Source organism: Vitis vinifera, chromosome 13 (assembly GCF_030704535.1).
Source record: "Vitis vinifera cultivar Pinot Noir 40024 chromosome 13, ASM3070453v1".
Classification (NCBI taxonomy): Eukaryota; Viridiplantae; Streptophyta; class Magnoliopsida; order Vitales; family Vitaceae; genus Vitis; species Vitis vinifera.
Genome location: NC_081817.1, coordinates 15,410,158 through 15,424,665, shown reverse-complemented (window position 1 = coordinate 15,424,665; position 14,508 = coordinate 15,410,158). Strand labels below are relative to the sequence as shown.

Sequence of the window (14,508 nt, the reverse complement as noted above, 5' to 3'; positions counted from 1 at the left end):
TAAATAATAAACAATGCGTTTAAAGATGATAACAAAATAAACATATTTGCAAAGAACTAAATAAGAACATAACATTTAATCATAACAAACATTTCCATCACCAATTAGATGATCAATTTTCCCATTAGGATTCTTAAAGAAATCTAAAATATCTAAATGGGTTAGATCTACTGGGCCATCACTATCAATGAAGTTCATTTCAACTTCATTTCCTTTTGCTTTTATTGAGGCTTGATAAAGGTCAACAAAATGTTTAGAGTACGGCAAGTACGTGACCAATGTCCTTTCATGCCACATCTATGAAACTTATTCTCACGAGCATGTTTACTTTGAGGTTTTATCCCATTTTCAGGTTGTGCCTTTGAATTATTCCACTTTTGGTGGTTTGAGTTGTTCTTTTTTACTTTGAGAACCACTACGATGAGAAGAATTGTGTTTACCACGTCCTCGACCTCGTCCATATCCACGTCCTTGTCCATGTCCAAGGGTTTGAACAAATGTAGCATTGGCTTCAGGTAATGACATAGACCCAGTAAGACGAGATTGATGGTTTTTCAATAATAGCTCGTTATTTTGTTCAGCCACAAGAAAACATGAGATCAATTATGAATATTTAGTGAAATGATGCTCTCGATATTGCTGCTACAGGAGCACATTCGAGGCATGAAAAGTCGTGAATGTTTTTTCAAGCATATCTTCTTCAGTGATCTTTTCTCCACACAATTTTAATTGTGAGCTAATTTTGAATAGGGTCGAGTTGTAGTCACTAACAAACCTGAAATCTTGTAATCTCAAGTGCATCCAATCATAGTGTGCCTTTGGATGGATTACAGTATTTTGGTGGTCATATCGTTCCCTTAGATTATTCCAAAGGATGAAAAGATCTTTAACTACAAGGTATTCACCTTTTAATCCTTTATCAATGTGATGGCAAAGGAATATCAAAGGTCTGGCGCGATCCTACAGGGATGAGTTATTTCCTTCTTTAATGGTATTTCCAAGATTCATTGCATCTAGATGAATTTTAGCATCCAGAACCCAAGATAAGTAGTTCTTGCTCGAAATATAGAGGACAACAAATTCAAGCTTTGCAAGGTTTGACATTATCTGAAAGCTATATATAATATTAATTAGAGAAATATTTCAATTATTATAATAAACTATTAATAAAATGCTTTAACAATATTTCAAGTAAACAATATCTCAAAATATAATAACCTAAAATTTATCAATTATAAATATGGTAAAAATGTATAAATATGAATTAAGAATTAAAATTTAATATATATATATATATATATATATATATTATGAGACAATTGTCTTTTGGACCCAACTTAGCCTAAAAATTAAGTTTTGACCCATAAAAGTTGCATAATTGATGGGGAAGATATAAAATATGAAGAGACCAATACACCATTCAAAACTATTTTCTATCATAATGTTTGAGAAACTTTTTGATCTTAATTTTTTTTTAATAATTATTCTAAAATTTTATTATTTTTAGAAAACTATTTTTTTTTAAAATATATTATAAAAATAAATCATTTAAAAAAAATAAATTTGACATATTTTCAGTTATTTTTTATATACACAATTTTAAAAATATATATATTTCCACGATGTTTGATTTTTAAATAATAATTTTTATTTTTTTTGGAAAATGGTGTATTTTTTTCCAAATCACTAAATTATATTAAATTTTATTGAGGTTTGCAAAAGGAATAAAATTAAAATTAATGTTTTTCTATTTTTTTTTATAGTCAATAAAAGTCATTTTTGGAAAGATAAAAACTTCATATCATTTTTCTCAATTTTTACACTTCCTCTAAGTCTTGGGCTTAAATAGTGAACTTATATGGACCAAAACTTAATTTTTGGGTTCAACTAGGTTCAAAACACAATTGTCCTTTTTTTTTTTTTTTTTTTTTTATAGTTTCGGGCTATGATTATTTTATCATAACAAAAATATGCAAAGTATATATAGCTTCAAATTATGAATTATTTTATGTAAATTTGTGCATAACTTTGAACTGTAAACTTTCATTATGTAAATTTGTACGTAGCTTCAGGCTATAATAAAATAAAAGAAAGAGAAATTATAATGTAGGAAGAAAATAAAATAAATTTTCATTAAAAATATCTCCCTTTTATAGAGTCACAAAGGAATATACATCAATATGGATAATCATCCACAAGTTCCAATAATCCGATAAATTCTTATGTTTTCTAACGAGAATATGTTTTTTTTTTTTTAAATTCAATTTTATATAATTGCGAAATGCATTTCTTAATGATATACTTTTTAATATAAATTATTATTATTTTGAATATGAAAATAGTGAAAGGTGCAACCTTTAAAATAAATTTAATTTTTTTTTTAATACGTGATAATATGAAAACCTAGATTCCTCCTTACTTTGACACGTGACCTTTTTAAGATTTTTTATTTATTTTTTAATTGGCGTAGAAGTTAAAAAAGAAACCCCACAATGTTGTATCACGTTTGGTATCCCAGAAAATGAAGCCAACTGAGCTTAAATCAAACTGAGCCGTATACGGGTTTCAGCTTTTTTCTAACAAGGGTCTGTTTTCTATTCTTTCCCTGCATTTTCTCAGCAACTAACTGGAGCCTTTTTCATTGTTTTTCCTGCATTTTCTCTGAAACCAAACAGGGTGTAGAAAGGGCGTTTAGTCTGATTTCGGGAAATATTAGTCTTAAGTGGAAGAGCACATTGCAGAGCAAAAATGTGTAGAGTATGGGTTCATCTAGTGAGCATTGTGCTGTTATGGTGGTGGATAGCCATAGCAGAAGCAGAGTATATAAAATACAAAGACCCCAAGCAGCCATTGAAAGTCCGAATTACTGATCTTATGAGTCGGATGACTTTGGAAGAGAAGATTGGTCAGATGGTTCAGATCGATAGGATTGTTGCCACACCTGAGATAATGAAGAATTACTCCATTGGTAAATAAACAATTCTCTATTCTTTTTTACTTAGAATTCGCGATGAGTCTGTTTTCTGAATTTCTTCGACGAGAATGCTTATGCAGGGTGCTTCAACATTAATCCATTTAGAGTAATATTTTAACGAAACTTTGACATTTTTGATGATGGTTGAACTCAATACTAATTATTAACCAATGAAGAAAGTAAGAAGAATGCTGAAACAATAGATGGGAACTTACTTTTGAGTTTCATGCAGGGAGTGTATTGAGTGGTGGTGGGAGTACACCGCTGCCAGAGGCTAGTGCTGCAGATTGGGTCAATATGGTGAACATGTTTCAAAAGGGCTCCCTATCTACCCGTCTGGGGATTCCAATGATTTACGGAATCGATGCTGTTCATGGGCACAACAATGTCTATAATGCTACTATATTTCCCCATAATATTGGGCTTGGAGCTACCGGGCAAGTGGAGATTTCTGTGTCTTTGAATGAATGTTATTCTCTACCATTAAAAAGAGAAATGAATGTTATTCTCATATAGAATTTTAACCTTTTATTCTTACAGCATGATAAATTGTCCTAGCCTTCAATTTGTTCCTATTTCTTTTGAATTTTGAGGATTCTATTGATACTAATTGATTGATTATATCTTTTCATTCCTCAGCTCATGTTGGTTGAGTACTGTGTAAAAATGCCATTGTCAGTAAAAACTTAAAGTTACTGCATCAGTTTTAAGTGGAATTCCGTCACTTTTTTGCCAAAAAAAGTAGAGTAACTCATAAAACTTCATTTTGGAGATTAACTTTATTATTAGCCAAGTGTTTTTTTTTTTTAATTTTTTTTAATTTTTTTTAATTTTTTAATTTATTTTTTTTATAAATCTTTTATTATTGAAACCAGACTAAATGTTATTGAAACACAACCAATCTCTTAACATTCTAAGAAAAATACAGGGATCCTGAATTGGTGAGGAGGATTGGTGCTGCAACTGCACTTGAAGTTAGAGCTACAGGGATTCCTTATATCTTTGCTCCCTGCATTGCGGTAAATAATATACTAGTGTACTGCAAGTACCAGGGATTTGGTTTATATTTGAAATTGTCCAATGGATGCCTTGAGCAATTTTGTAATATGCTTCACGTTTTCCTTGAAACATTTTGTGTAGGTTTGTAGAGACCCAAGATGGGGTCGCTGTTATGAAAGCTATAGTGAGGACCACAAAATTGTCGAAGAAATGACAGATATCATATTGGGTTTACAAGGAGAAGTTCCAGCTGGATCCCGAAAGGCAGTTCCATATGTTGGTGGAAAGTATGAGCTCTACGACAGTAAAAGTACTTCCTTTATGGGATTAGCCAAGTTATTGGAAGCTTATACGTCAATCCGCTCAGATTTTTTCTTCATTTAGAAACACTAAATATTTTTGCCACATTGATGCACTGGTTCATGCGATCTAATCATGGATGAAATATAATAAGTAGGGTGGCTACTTCAGTGTTGTATGCTTAAACTCAAAATACAGTAAGAAACACCCTCTTTCCTCTGCACCACAACCTGCCCCTGCATCTTCAATTTGCACCTCTGTTGATGAAGAATCCATTTTAATAAATGGATAATCTAGTCATCTAATATTCCTTACTGCTAGTCCATTAATGTTGTATTGGGAGATTTACAATGTCTTGGTTTGTCTTCATTCATGAACCATGTTTTGATTATTTGTTAAGAAAACAATAACTCATAGCTGCATGCCATGTTCCTCACTCACCTGAACTTGCTTTGCTGTTTTCTTGATACTCCTTTAACTCTTTACATTAACTTATTTCCTGTAGGAACAAGGTTGCAGCTTGTGCAAAGCACTTTGTGGGCGATGGTGGTACAACCAAGGGCATTAATGAGAATAATACAGTGATTGACATGCATGGTTTACTAAGCATCCACATGCCTGCCTATGCTGACTCAATTTTTAAGGGTGTCTCAACAATCATGGTTTCATACTCCAGCTGGAATGGGATAAAGATGCATGCCAACCACTATCTAGTTACTAGATTCCTCAAGGAAACCCTCAAGTTCAAGGTTAAGTCCAAATTTTCATGTGGAGTGAACTTCTTTGTCGGTTCATTCAGAATTGAAACCATGTTGCTTTGACACTGAAACCTGGGGCAGAATACTGTCTTTTATGTATGGACATAGAATAGGACATGAAACACCCAGCCAACTTTCTGGAGGTAGCTATGTACCATTTCCTTAAATGGACTTTGTCTGATTTTATACTGGATTAACTCAAATTAATAATAACATCTAGGGTTGTCAGAAGTTTGTTTGCGTTTGAGCTTGCTAGTGTAGCCTAGTTGGTCAGGGCGAATGCTGGGAGGTGTGGTCCTAGTAAGAGGCACATGGTCTTAGGTTTGAATCTTGCTACTGATGATACTTTGATTTACCCAATGTTGGTTGTTATTGGCGTGGTCAGCACCTTGAGGTTTCAGTTCCTATGGAGAGTCCTAAGGGCTTGGCCATAGAAGGTTCCTCAGTTATCAAAAAATTAAAAAAAAGAAGTTTGTTTGAGTCTGCATTCAGTCACTTTATGCAAACATGAAGAAATTTAAGTCCATTCTATGCTTGAACACAAGAAATAGGGTGTGCACTGGAGGATTGTTGTCTGTGTTTTATTTATCACATTTTATTTTCTCTCTTACCATTGTATGTGCATAGGGTGAAAATTATTGAGTTCTACCTGAAATGAAAGTGTAATATTCCTCATATCCTTAATTCCTACTGCACAGTGATTTCAGAATCACTTGGTGTCTATGATTCTATCACCTGTAAGTTTTCAACATAAACTGAAGAGTATCTCATTCTAACTCTACTGAGTGTTTTGGATGAACTATCAGGGTTTTGTTATTTCAGATTGGGAGGGCATTGACAGGATTACCTCACCACCTCATTCGAACTACTCATACTCTGTCCAAGCTGGGATTCAAGCTGGTATTGACATGGTTAGTGGCTTTTTTATGGGTATATCTCATATTATATTGCATTGATGACTAGCTCTTTTTTTTTCCCACCCCAGTGTACTAAATTCAAAAGTGAAAAGTCAGGTAGAAGTGAATGGTTTTGAAAAACTAGAATTTTGGTTCTTGGAATGTTTCAGGTCATGGTGCCCTTCAACTATATTGAGTTCATTGATGATCTTACATACATGGTCAAACACAAAATCATACCAATGGAGCGAATTGATGATGCAGTGGGGAGGATTTTACTAGTCAAGTTCACCATGGGTCTTTTTGAGAATCCTTTGGCTGATCTTAGCCTAGTCAACGAACTTGGAAAACAGGTTATTATCAAGAGTTAAAATTACTGACTTCTAAATTGGTAACTCAAATTATAAGTTTGATGTACTATGACATAAACACATCCAGTAACCAAATCTATTTTGAATATTAAATGCCATAATATACATAGCCTTTTTCCTTTTCTTGAAATGCATTATAGAGATGTATTTAGCCAGTAGCTTCCCATGTTCTGTGGGGTTTTGTCTATCTTGTTATGCTGTTTGTAAAAGATCATAAACCTTGTATCATAGAAAATATCAGTGCAAGGAATTATTGAGAGCCTTGTTTCTTAAACAGGAGCATAGAGATTTGGCGAGGGAAGCAGTGAGGAAATCACTTGTGCTGCTAAAGAATGGGAAAAATGCAAATGATCCATTGTTACCCCTTCCTAAGAAGACATCAAAAATCCTAGTTGCTGGTACCCATGCTGATAATTTGGGTTATCAATGTGGTGGGTGGACAATCAATTGGCAGGGATTTAATGGTAACAACTATACAAGTGGTATGTTCCTTTTCTTTTCTTTTTTTGTTTTTCTTTTTGTTATTATTATGCTTAGGCTTATAAGCTTCAAGATTCTATATTATCCACATTCATGGTTATTCAAAATCCCAAATTTTTCGTTCTTTTTCTCCTGCAAAGGACATCTTTATGTGGTGTTGTACCATATTTTGTTTTGCATGAAAAATACCTTATTGTTTTCCTCTTAACTATCTATAAAACTTTTGGGACAATGTTCTGGTTGTAGGAAAAATGGCCTGCAAAATTTTAAAAAAAGAAAAATGAAAGTGAAGAATGTGAAACAAAATCGAAATTGTATGTACCACATTAAAAATCTTTCTTAAGGAGAAGTATTTTCTCACTATGTGAATAGAAGAAATAATGTTCCAAGGAATCTGGCTCTAGATATACGAAACTCAAAGCTTCAAAAGCATTTTATGGAATGCTTTCCATAACTCCAAAAATGCCACAATTCAATTAGAGCAATAAAGAAATAATTAAAGTATTTTTTTGGGGAGGACCCCTCTTTTCATATTAATATATCTTTTTGTAGACATCCAAAATTTTAGTGTATGAAATTACCATTAAATTGATCCTCAAAATTATAACTCCTTAGCTTAACAAAATTTAGGCTTGATAAGTGATAATTCATATACATTGAACATGTGTCATGCAATTCAAAAGGTGACATGTGGGGAAATTTGGAAGGCTGCAAAATTAAGTCAAAAGAGAATTAGAAATAAATATTCTCTTATTGGAAAATTTTCTAAATGAAGAGACAAGTTGCTAAAATCAAGGAAACAAATTCTTTGAATTAAACAATCAAATCTTGGGGATTTCTAATTTAATTGCCTAATTTTAGCTATAAATAATGGTGACTTTCTTCAATGGAGAGGATTAGAAAAACAACTTCACAAGGGAAAAGAGGCTTCATTGGGAGAAAAAGGTTTTTGCAAGGCATCCTTGCAAGTCCAAGAAATCGTAAAAGTACTACGTTCTTGACTAGTTAATAAGATCATTCAAGAACAAGCCACTTTAGGCCCTCGATTGATCTTTGACTCAAAGAAAATACTCTCATTGTCATACTTTGGATTGTGATCAAAGTGATTGAATTAGAGAAAACTATTCATTTGTAAAGAATATTGCCATAAAGATTGTACCCACAAATACTTCAATACAAATAACTTTATACATATATTTTTCTTGTAGTTTTGATTTTTTTTTTTTTTTGTAGGACTTTCAAAACTTGTGAATACACTTTTGTTTTTGATAAAAAAAAAAAAAAAAAAAATAGTAAAGAATATAAACTTGATGGGATGATTGCTATAAATTAATGGAGATAGAGATGAAATAAAAATAGGAATACAAAGATAGATAGATAAATAAAGATAGATGTAGATAAATGCACACATAGATGTAGAGATAGATTGATAGATGGATATAAAAAGTGATTATATTTAATGAAAAAAACCACTATGTGTTCTATATACATGCCTTCATCGAAGGAATGATTTTGGAAAGAGTAAAAAAATTGGAATACTCTTTCTTCTCATTTTTAGCAATAACATTTGTTATTATATACACTCAATTAAAAAAAAGAAAAAAATAAAGCAGATTATCAAAGTTAATCTCTTCCTAAGAATGCAGCCTAATCTAGGCTTTCCTAGACGAATTATTGTACTATTGCTATTCATTAATGGGGAGAAGAAATAATAGGAAATAAATCTGTATACATGGAAACAAATCAGTTTGTGATGATATCAGCTAATTGCTTCTCTGTTGGAATAAAGGGTGTGCAAATTTGTGCACTCTCAATTTTTTCCTCAATAAAATGTCAGTCAACTTCAAGATGCTTGGTCATCTCATGTACTGGATTGTAAGTTCAATGGATTCCATCTTTAACTCCTTGGGAAGAATCTTGAGCCATAATAATTCACATATTCCTTGAGCCATTGCATGACATTCGGCTTCTGCACTTGATCTGCCCACTACTGGTTGCTTTTTGCTTTTTCGATTGACTAAATTCCCTCCCACAAATTTGTAATAACTTAAGGTATCTTAGTATCTTTTGAACAACCTCCACATGATACTCTAAGGGTGAATGCATGAATTGACTTACTATCTCACAACATATGCTAGATCAGGCCTTTAGTGAGAAAGGTAGATTAACTTTTCAATGAATCTTTGGTATTCCCCTTTTCCACTAGTAAGGATAAAAATGTCGGTCTTCACGAAAATATCAGTAGGTGAATTTTACGGATATATTGGGAAATATCAATGATAATTTTGACATAAAATGTCAGTGGAATGGAATTCGATCAAAACTCATAGGAATATTGGAAAAAATAATAAAAGAAGTGATAATACATATATTAAAATTGTTTTGTTTAAGAACAATATATGTAGAACATTATTGTGATATTCAATAATAATATGCAAAACTTAAAAACACATGGTATATTGATTTATCTAATTCATATGTATTTAATAAAACAAATGAAATAATGATATATTCATGATTTTTTTATTTATAAATATTTCAAATTTTATTTATAAGTTTATATTTTTCTTATATTTAATTAATATATAAAAAGTATGAATAACTCAAATATTATCATGATAGTTTTTAGATTTTAACAGTTAAATGGAATTTGAAAATAAGATAATTAAAATTAATTAATTTATTAAAATTTATTTTTATATTTCATTTTTTATGCAAACATAATATTGCTACATAAATTTTGTATGCTCAAATTTAAATTAAAGGCCAGAATGCCCAAGAGGCAATATACACCATAACAAGCCGGAAGGGCATGTGATTAAACCCAACAGCTCACTTGTTTTTTTAAAAGCTTTGTTTGGTGTTGGTTAATGGGCCATGTTTGGAGTTGATTAAATCACTGCTTGGAGCGTGAGCATGTTTGGCCTACCATGGATGGCATGGTGCGTGGCTGCATTTGGTGTGTGTCAATACTTTGACGATAAAGCCGAAATTTCCAAAAATATTGGTGAAAAATCTCAATAAGAGTATCTCCTGGTTTTTAACTCATCATTTTGGTATCATTGAGCAAATCCAAAATATGCTTCCTTTGTGAAACAAATATTCCTTTTTTGGACCTTGCCACTTCCATCTCAAGAAAGTACCTTAGGGCTTGCAAATCTTTAATTTCATATTGCTTTGCCAGAAGATTCTTAAAATTCTTCATTTCGACTACATCATTGTCTATAACAAGTATATCATCCACATAGACAATAAGTGCAGTGATTTTCTTGTGTGAAAGAGTGTTTAATGAAGAAAGTGTAATCCCTTGGCTTTGACAATACCAAAATTTAAGAATTGACTTAGTGAACCGAACCTATCAAATCATGCTCTAGGAGATTGTTTAGTCCATATGAAGATTTTCTTAACTTACAAACCTTCCCATCGTTTAAGTTGTCTTCAAAACTAGTTGATAAATCCATATAAACCTCCTTTTCTAGGGTGCCATGCAAAAAAGTATTCTTAATATCAAATAGTTGTAGTGACCAATCTAAATTTGCTTCTAAAGATGAGAGAATCGTAATGGAATTAATTTTTGCAACAAGTGTAAAGGTTTCTTGATAGAGAATTCCGTAAGTTTGCATATACCCCTTGGTCACTAATCTAGCCCTGTGTCTCTCTTTCGAACCATTGACTTTGAACTTACTGCTGAAAACCCATTTGTCTCAATTATTTTTTCATTTAGGCAAATCCACAATTTCCCATGTATCATTCTTATGCAAAGCTCTCATTTCTTAAAAAATAGCCTCTTTCCTCCTAAAATCTTTTAGAGCATTTGATACATTTTGTTTGATGAAATTAGTTGTGAAAGCTTTATAATTGGAATTAAGTCTAAGGAAAGACAAGAAATTCGAGAGAGAATATTTAGCATAGGTTCTCACTCCTTTTCTAATGGCAATAGGAATATTCAAATCTTTAGCACACATTGGATTAGAAAAAAGGAGAGGGAAGAGAGTCAGATTACCTAATTTTGGGATTGATGACTGCTTATACATGAAAGAGATGGAGTCTTTTAACTTCTGCTTCTGCTTCCTTGAGTGAACAAACAAATCTGATCTGCTACCTATGGCTGGTAGATTTGCAGCTGCATTTTTCTTGGCCTAGACTTGCTTTTTTGACTCATTTCCTTGCATCAAACTTGTGTCCATAACTTGGCTATTGCTTTGGTTAAATCACTTATTGGTATTATTTAGGACTGGAAGAGGAAGGGAGTTGTTCATCTGCCATAATTGATCTTTATTATGACTCTTCTTACCTTGAAGATCAACCATTGGAAAGTATGCTTGATCTTCAAAGAAACTAACATCCATAGAGACACACTTCCTTCTAGTAGGATGATGGTAGCTGTTAGCCCCTTAGCCCCTTGACTTGGATGTTGGCATTAAGGGCCTCATGGGTAGGCCTTGCACCCATGAGCGCCCTAGGAAGGAAGCAAGGAAGATACGGAGGTTTGGTTGGCATCACTCAAGGAGGCAAAGTGTTGAGGCAACACTTAAGTTGGCAGCAGCACCGCATGCCCAGGCTGTACGCTCAGCGCACCTGCGCACTCCCGTGCACCCCCACTTCCATGCACACCAGCAGCCCCGCATTGACACTCTCGCGCACACTAGCCAGCCCTGCGTACATGCTCTTGTGCACTCGCATGCACGTTCCTGAGCACTAGTGCACACATTCTCACACACAATAGATAGGTCTCTGCCCACTCGCGGCCCCAACAATGGTGTTGACCCACTGTGAGGCTTATGGAGGATTTTTTTATTTATTTAATAAATAAATTCATTATACCTCCTTAAGCAACTTTGATGTCTACTCCAGAAACGTCCAAAACAACTTAAATTGCTCTTTTAGGAGGGAGGGTAAGTGACTCAAGGTGGACACCAAGGCAAGGCTTTGGTGACACCAAGACATGACCTTGGGCATGGCTGTAGCACACGAACAACATGCTAGCATGCAGGCTCCATGACATGTGTGGCGTGCAACCCATGGCCATAATGGTACAGGGCATGGTACAACCTTCCCTCCCTGCGTTGCCACAAGGGCATTCGGTCTTGTGCATTGAGGTAGTTCATGAAGCCATGGACACAATGCCATGGCATGATGGTGCTACAAAGGCACCAAGGGGGGGGGGGGGGGGGGGGGGGTGTGGAGTGGGTGACTCAAGGTGGGCACCAAGGCAAGGCTTTGGCCGCACTAAGAGGGCACTGAGGCATAGCCTTGGCATGGCCATGGCACACAGACAGTATACTAGTGCTCATACAAGGGCTCCACAACATGTGTGATGTGCAACCCGTGGTTGCAATGGCATGGGGCATGGTGCAACTTTTCCTTCCCCGATACCGACATGAGGGCACTCAACTTTGTGCACTAAGGCGGTTCGTGAAGCCATGGGCGCAATGTCATAGTGTGATGGTGCTATAATAAACATCACCGACTCATACAGATAGCTGATACATGCACAGGGGTGTAATGCCATGGCTCCTTACTGTAACCAAAAAGGCTTAGGCATGTCATGGGGTGTTGCTGCAGCAACTACATCGACAAACATGGTGGTGCATGGCTGACATAGACAAGACATAAAAGGGCCTTGCAATAAATGGTTCATAACATGGATCGAAGCCCCAATGTGCCATCGACACCTCAACATGGCTTGGGTTTGGGCATCAACGTGTGTGGTAAAGCATTTTGATGCATCAAAGAGGGTTGGACACGCACTAGGTGCTTGATGTGGGCCTGACTCACATGCTATAAAGGCAAGAGACCAGAATAGCATGGGCCAACTTGCAAACATGGACCAAACATTACCTTGGCCTAATCCGCTTAGAGAAGGGGTCGTTTGGTTGAGTTTACAAAGGATGGTTACTTGGCACCCGTTGGCAAAAGACATCTTAAAAGAAGTTAGTTGGCACCTGTTGGGAAAAGGCCCCTTGAGTGTAGTAACCCTGGCACAACATGAAGGAAACATGAAATATCTTGTGGCTGCATGTGGCATGAAGGGACACCTTGGTTTGAAAGAGTGTCTTCAACTAGGTGGTTGTGGGAGTTGCACAACCACCACCCTAGGCTCCTGCTTCGAATTCAAGTATTTGAATTTGAAATTCAAATTGGAAGCCTTTTGTATAAAAGCCTCCTGCAATGTAGAGAGACTTAGAGAGAATGCTTGATTAAATTGTAAGCGTTGTGAGTTGGGTTCTTTGACTCTGCATAAGTGTTGGGACACTTAAACAATTTTGTATTTCTTGTAGTTGAGTAATAGCACAAGTTGGGAAAGGTTCCCTTATCCAGTTGTTTGTCATTTACATTTGCTTTGGTTGTGGTAATTAGGAAGGTTGGCTAAAAAGGAATCTTAACACTGAACACTTAGAAAAAAAAATGGTGGTTATTTTGTTGGGTGTGACAAGTTGTATGGGAGCATTGCCAGATATGGCCAGTGGTAGTGCAACAGAAACTTAAGGGAAAGAATTGCTTGGATAGAAGAATTGTTGGGAAAATGGTCAAGTGAGGATGGCTTATAGCCTCGTGGGCAATGCATACAACGGGGAAATCTAAGTTCAGAGGAATTTGTTGGAGACACATGACTAGTTTGTTAAGGAAAAGGTTGTTGGTTTGAAGGTTGATATCAAGTCTCTGATGGACAACTTTAAATCCACCTTGCAATCTTTTGAAGAAAACATTGCAGTCCTCAAGAAGGCGATGTTGCAGTGATCCCTCTTCGACTCTGACGCCCCTTCCAAAATTTGGGTCCTAGAGCCTAAAGGCTTCAATGGCAATAAGAATGCAAAGGAGTTAGAGAACTTTCTATGGGATATGGAGCAGTTCTTCAAGGTTGCTCATATCTCTGATGCAGAAAGGGTTTCCATCACCAGTATTTATTTGATTGGTGATGCCAAACCATGGTGGTGCAAGGGTGGAGGATGATGTAGAGTCTGGAAGGCCTTAGATCTCCACTTAGGAGACTTTGAAAAAGCAAATGAAAGATCTGTTCCTCCTTACCAACAAAACATGGGTGGCTAGGGAATCATTAAAGAGACTTAGACATATTGGGTTTGTGAGGGAGTATGTTAAGGAATTTAGTTCCTTGATGCTTGAAATAAAGGCCATGTTGGAGGAGAATATGCTTTTCAATTTCATGTCTAAGCTACAATGATAGGCCTCGAATTGAACTTTGAAGGTTAGGAGTTCGTGATCTTCGTGCTACAATGGTTGTAGTAGATTGTTTGGTGGATTATAAGATGGTCAACACCATCTTCACTAGGCTGAAATCTAAGTAAAAGGGAGCCAGGAAATCTAAGGCTAAGGGAAAGACTTTTAAGAAGTCAGGATGGAAGAAATTGAAAAAGAAGGCCTCTACAGTGTCGAAGCTAGTGGAGAAGACCATTAAGTTCATGTAGCAGACAATCAGAACAACAGGATGCTTTATTTTTAATGACCCTCACCGTGCCAAGGATCGCTCCAAAAGAGAGAAGCTCTCAGCCCCTGTGACTGCAGATAACAAGGGAGAATTTGACTTGGTGGCCCCTTCAAGTGTCAATCCTCTTCAGCTCTTGAACATGATTCATAGTGAAGCCCCTTTCCAAAAGTCCTTGATGCATGTGTAAGCACTTGTAAATGGTGTTTGGGTGAAGGCAATGGTGGATAGTGAGGCCGCACATAACTTTGTGGCTACCAGGGAAGCAACAAAGTTGGGACTAAAA

General features: G+C 35.3%; 1 protein-coding gene across 1 annotated transcript in view; it reads left to right on the top strand.

Annotated features, from left to right (window-relative positions):
* Positions 1-2,479: 2,479 nt before the first annotated feature.
* LOC100267983 (uncharacterized) overlaps positions 2,480-14,508 on the top strand; it is a 32,962-nt gene continuing 20,933 nt past the window's right edge. Inside the window, exons 1-9 of the mRNA XM_002262956.3 lie at positions 2,480-2,585; positions 2,676-2,968; positions 3,207-3,411; positions 3,903-3,993; positions 4,115-4,260; positions 4,779-5,022; positions 5,838-5,942; positions 6,098-6,280; positions 6,576-6,780. Coding sequence (XP_002262992.1) covers positions 2,749-2,968; positions 3,207-3,411; positions 3,903-3,993; positions 4,115-4,260; positions 4,779-5,022; positions 5,838-5,942; positions 6,098-6,280; positions 6,576-6,780 — 1,399 coding nt within the window. The 5' untranslated portion in view covers positions 2,480-2,585; positions 2,676-2,748. The remainder of the gene's footprint in view (positions 2,586-2,675; positions 2,969-3,206; positions 3,412-3,902; positions 3,994-4,114; positions 4,261-4,778; positions 5,023-5,837; positions 5,943-6,097; positions 6,281-6,575; positions 6,781-14,508) is intronic.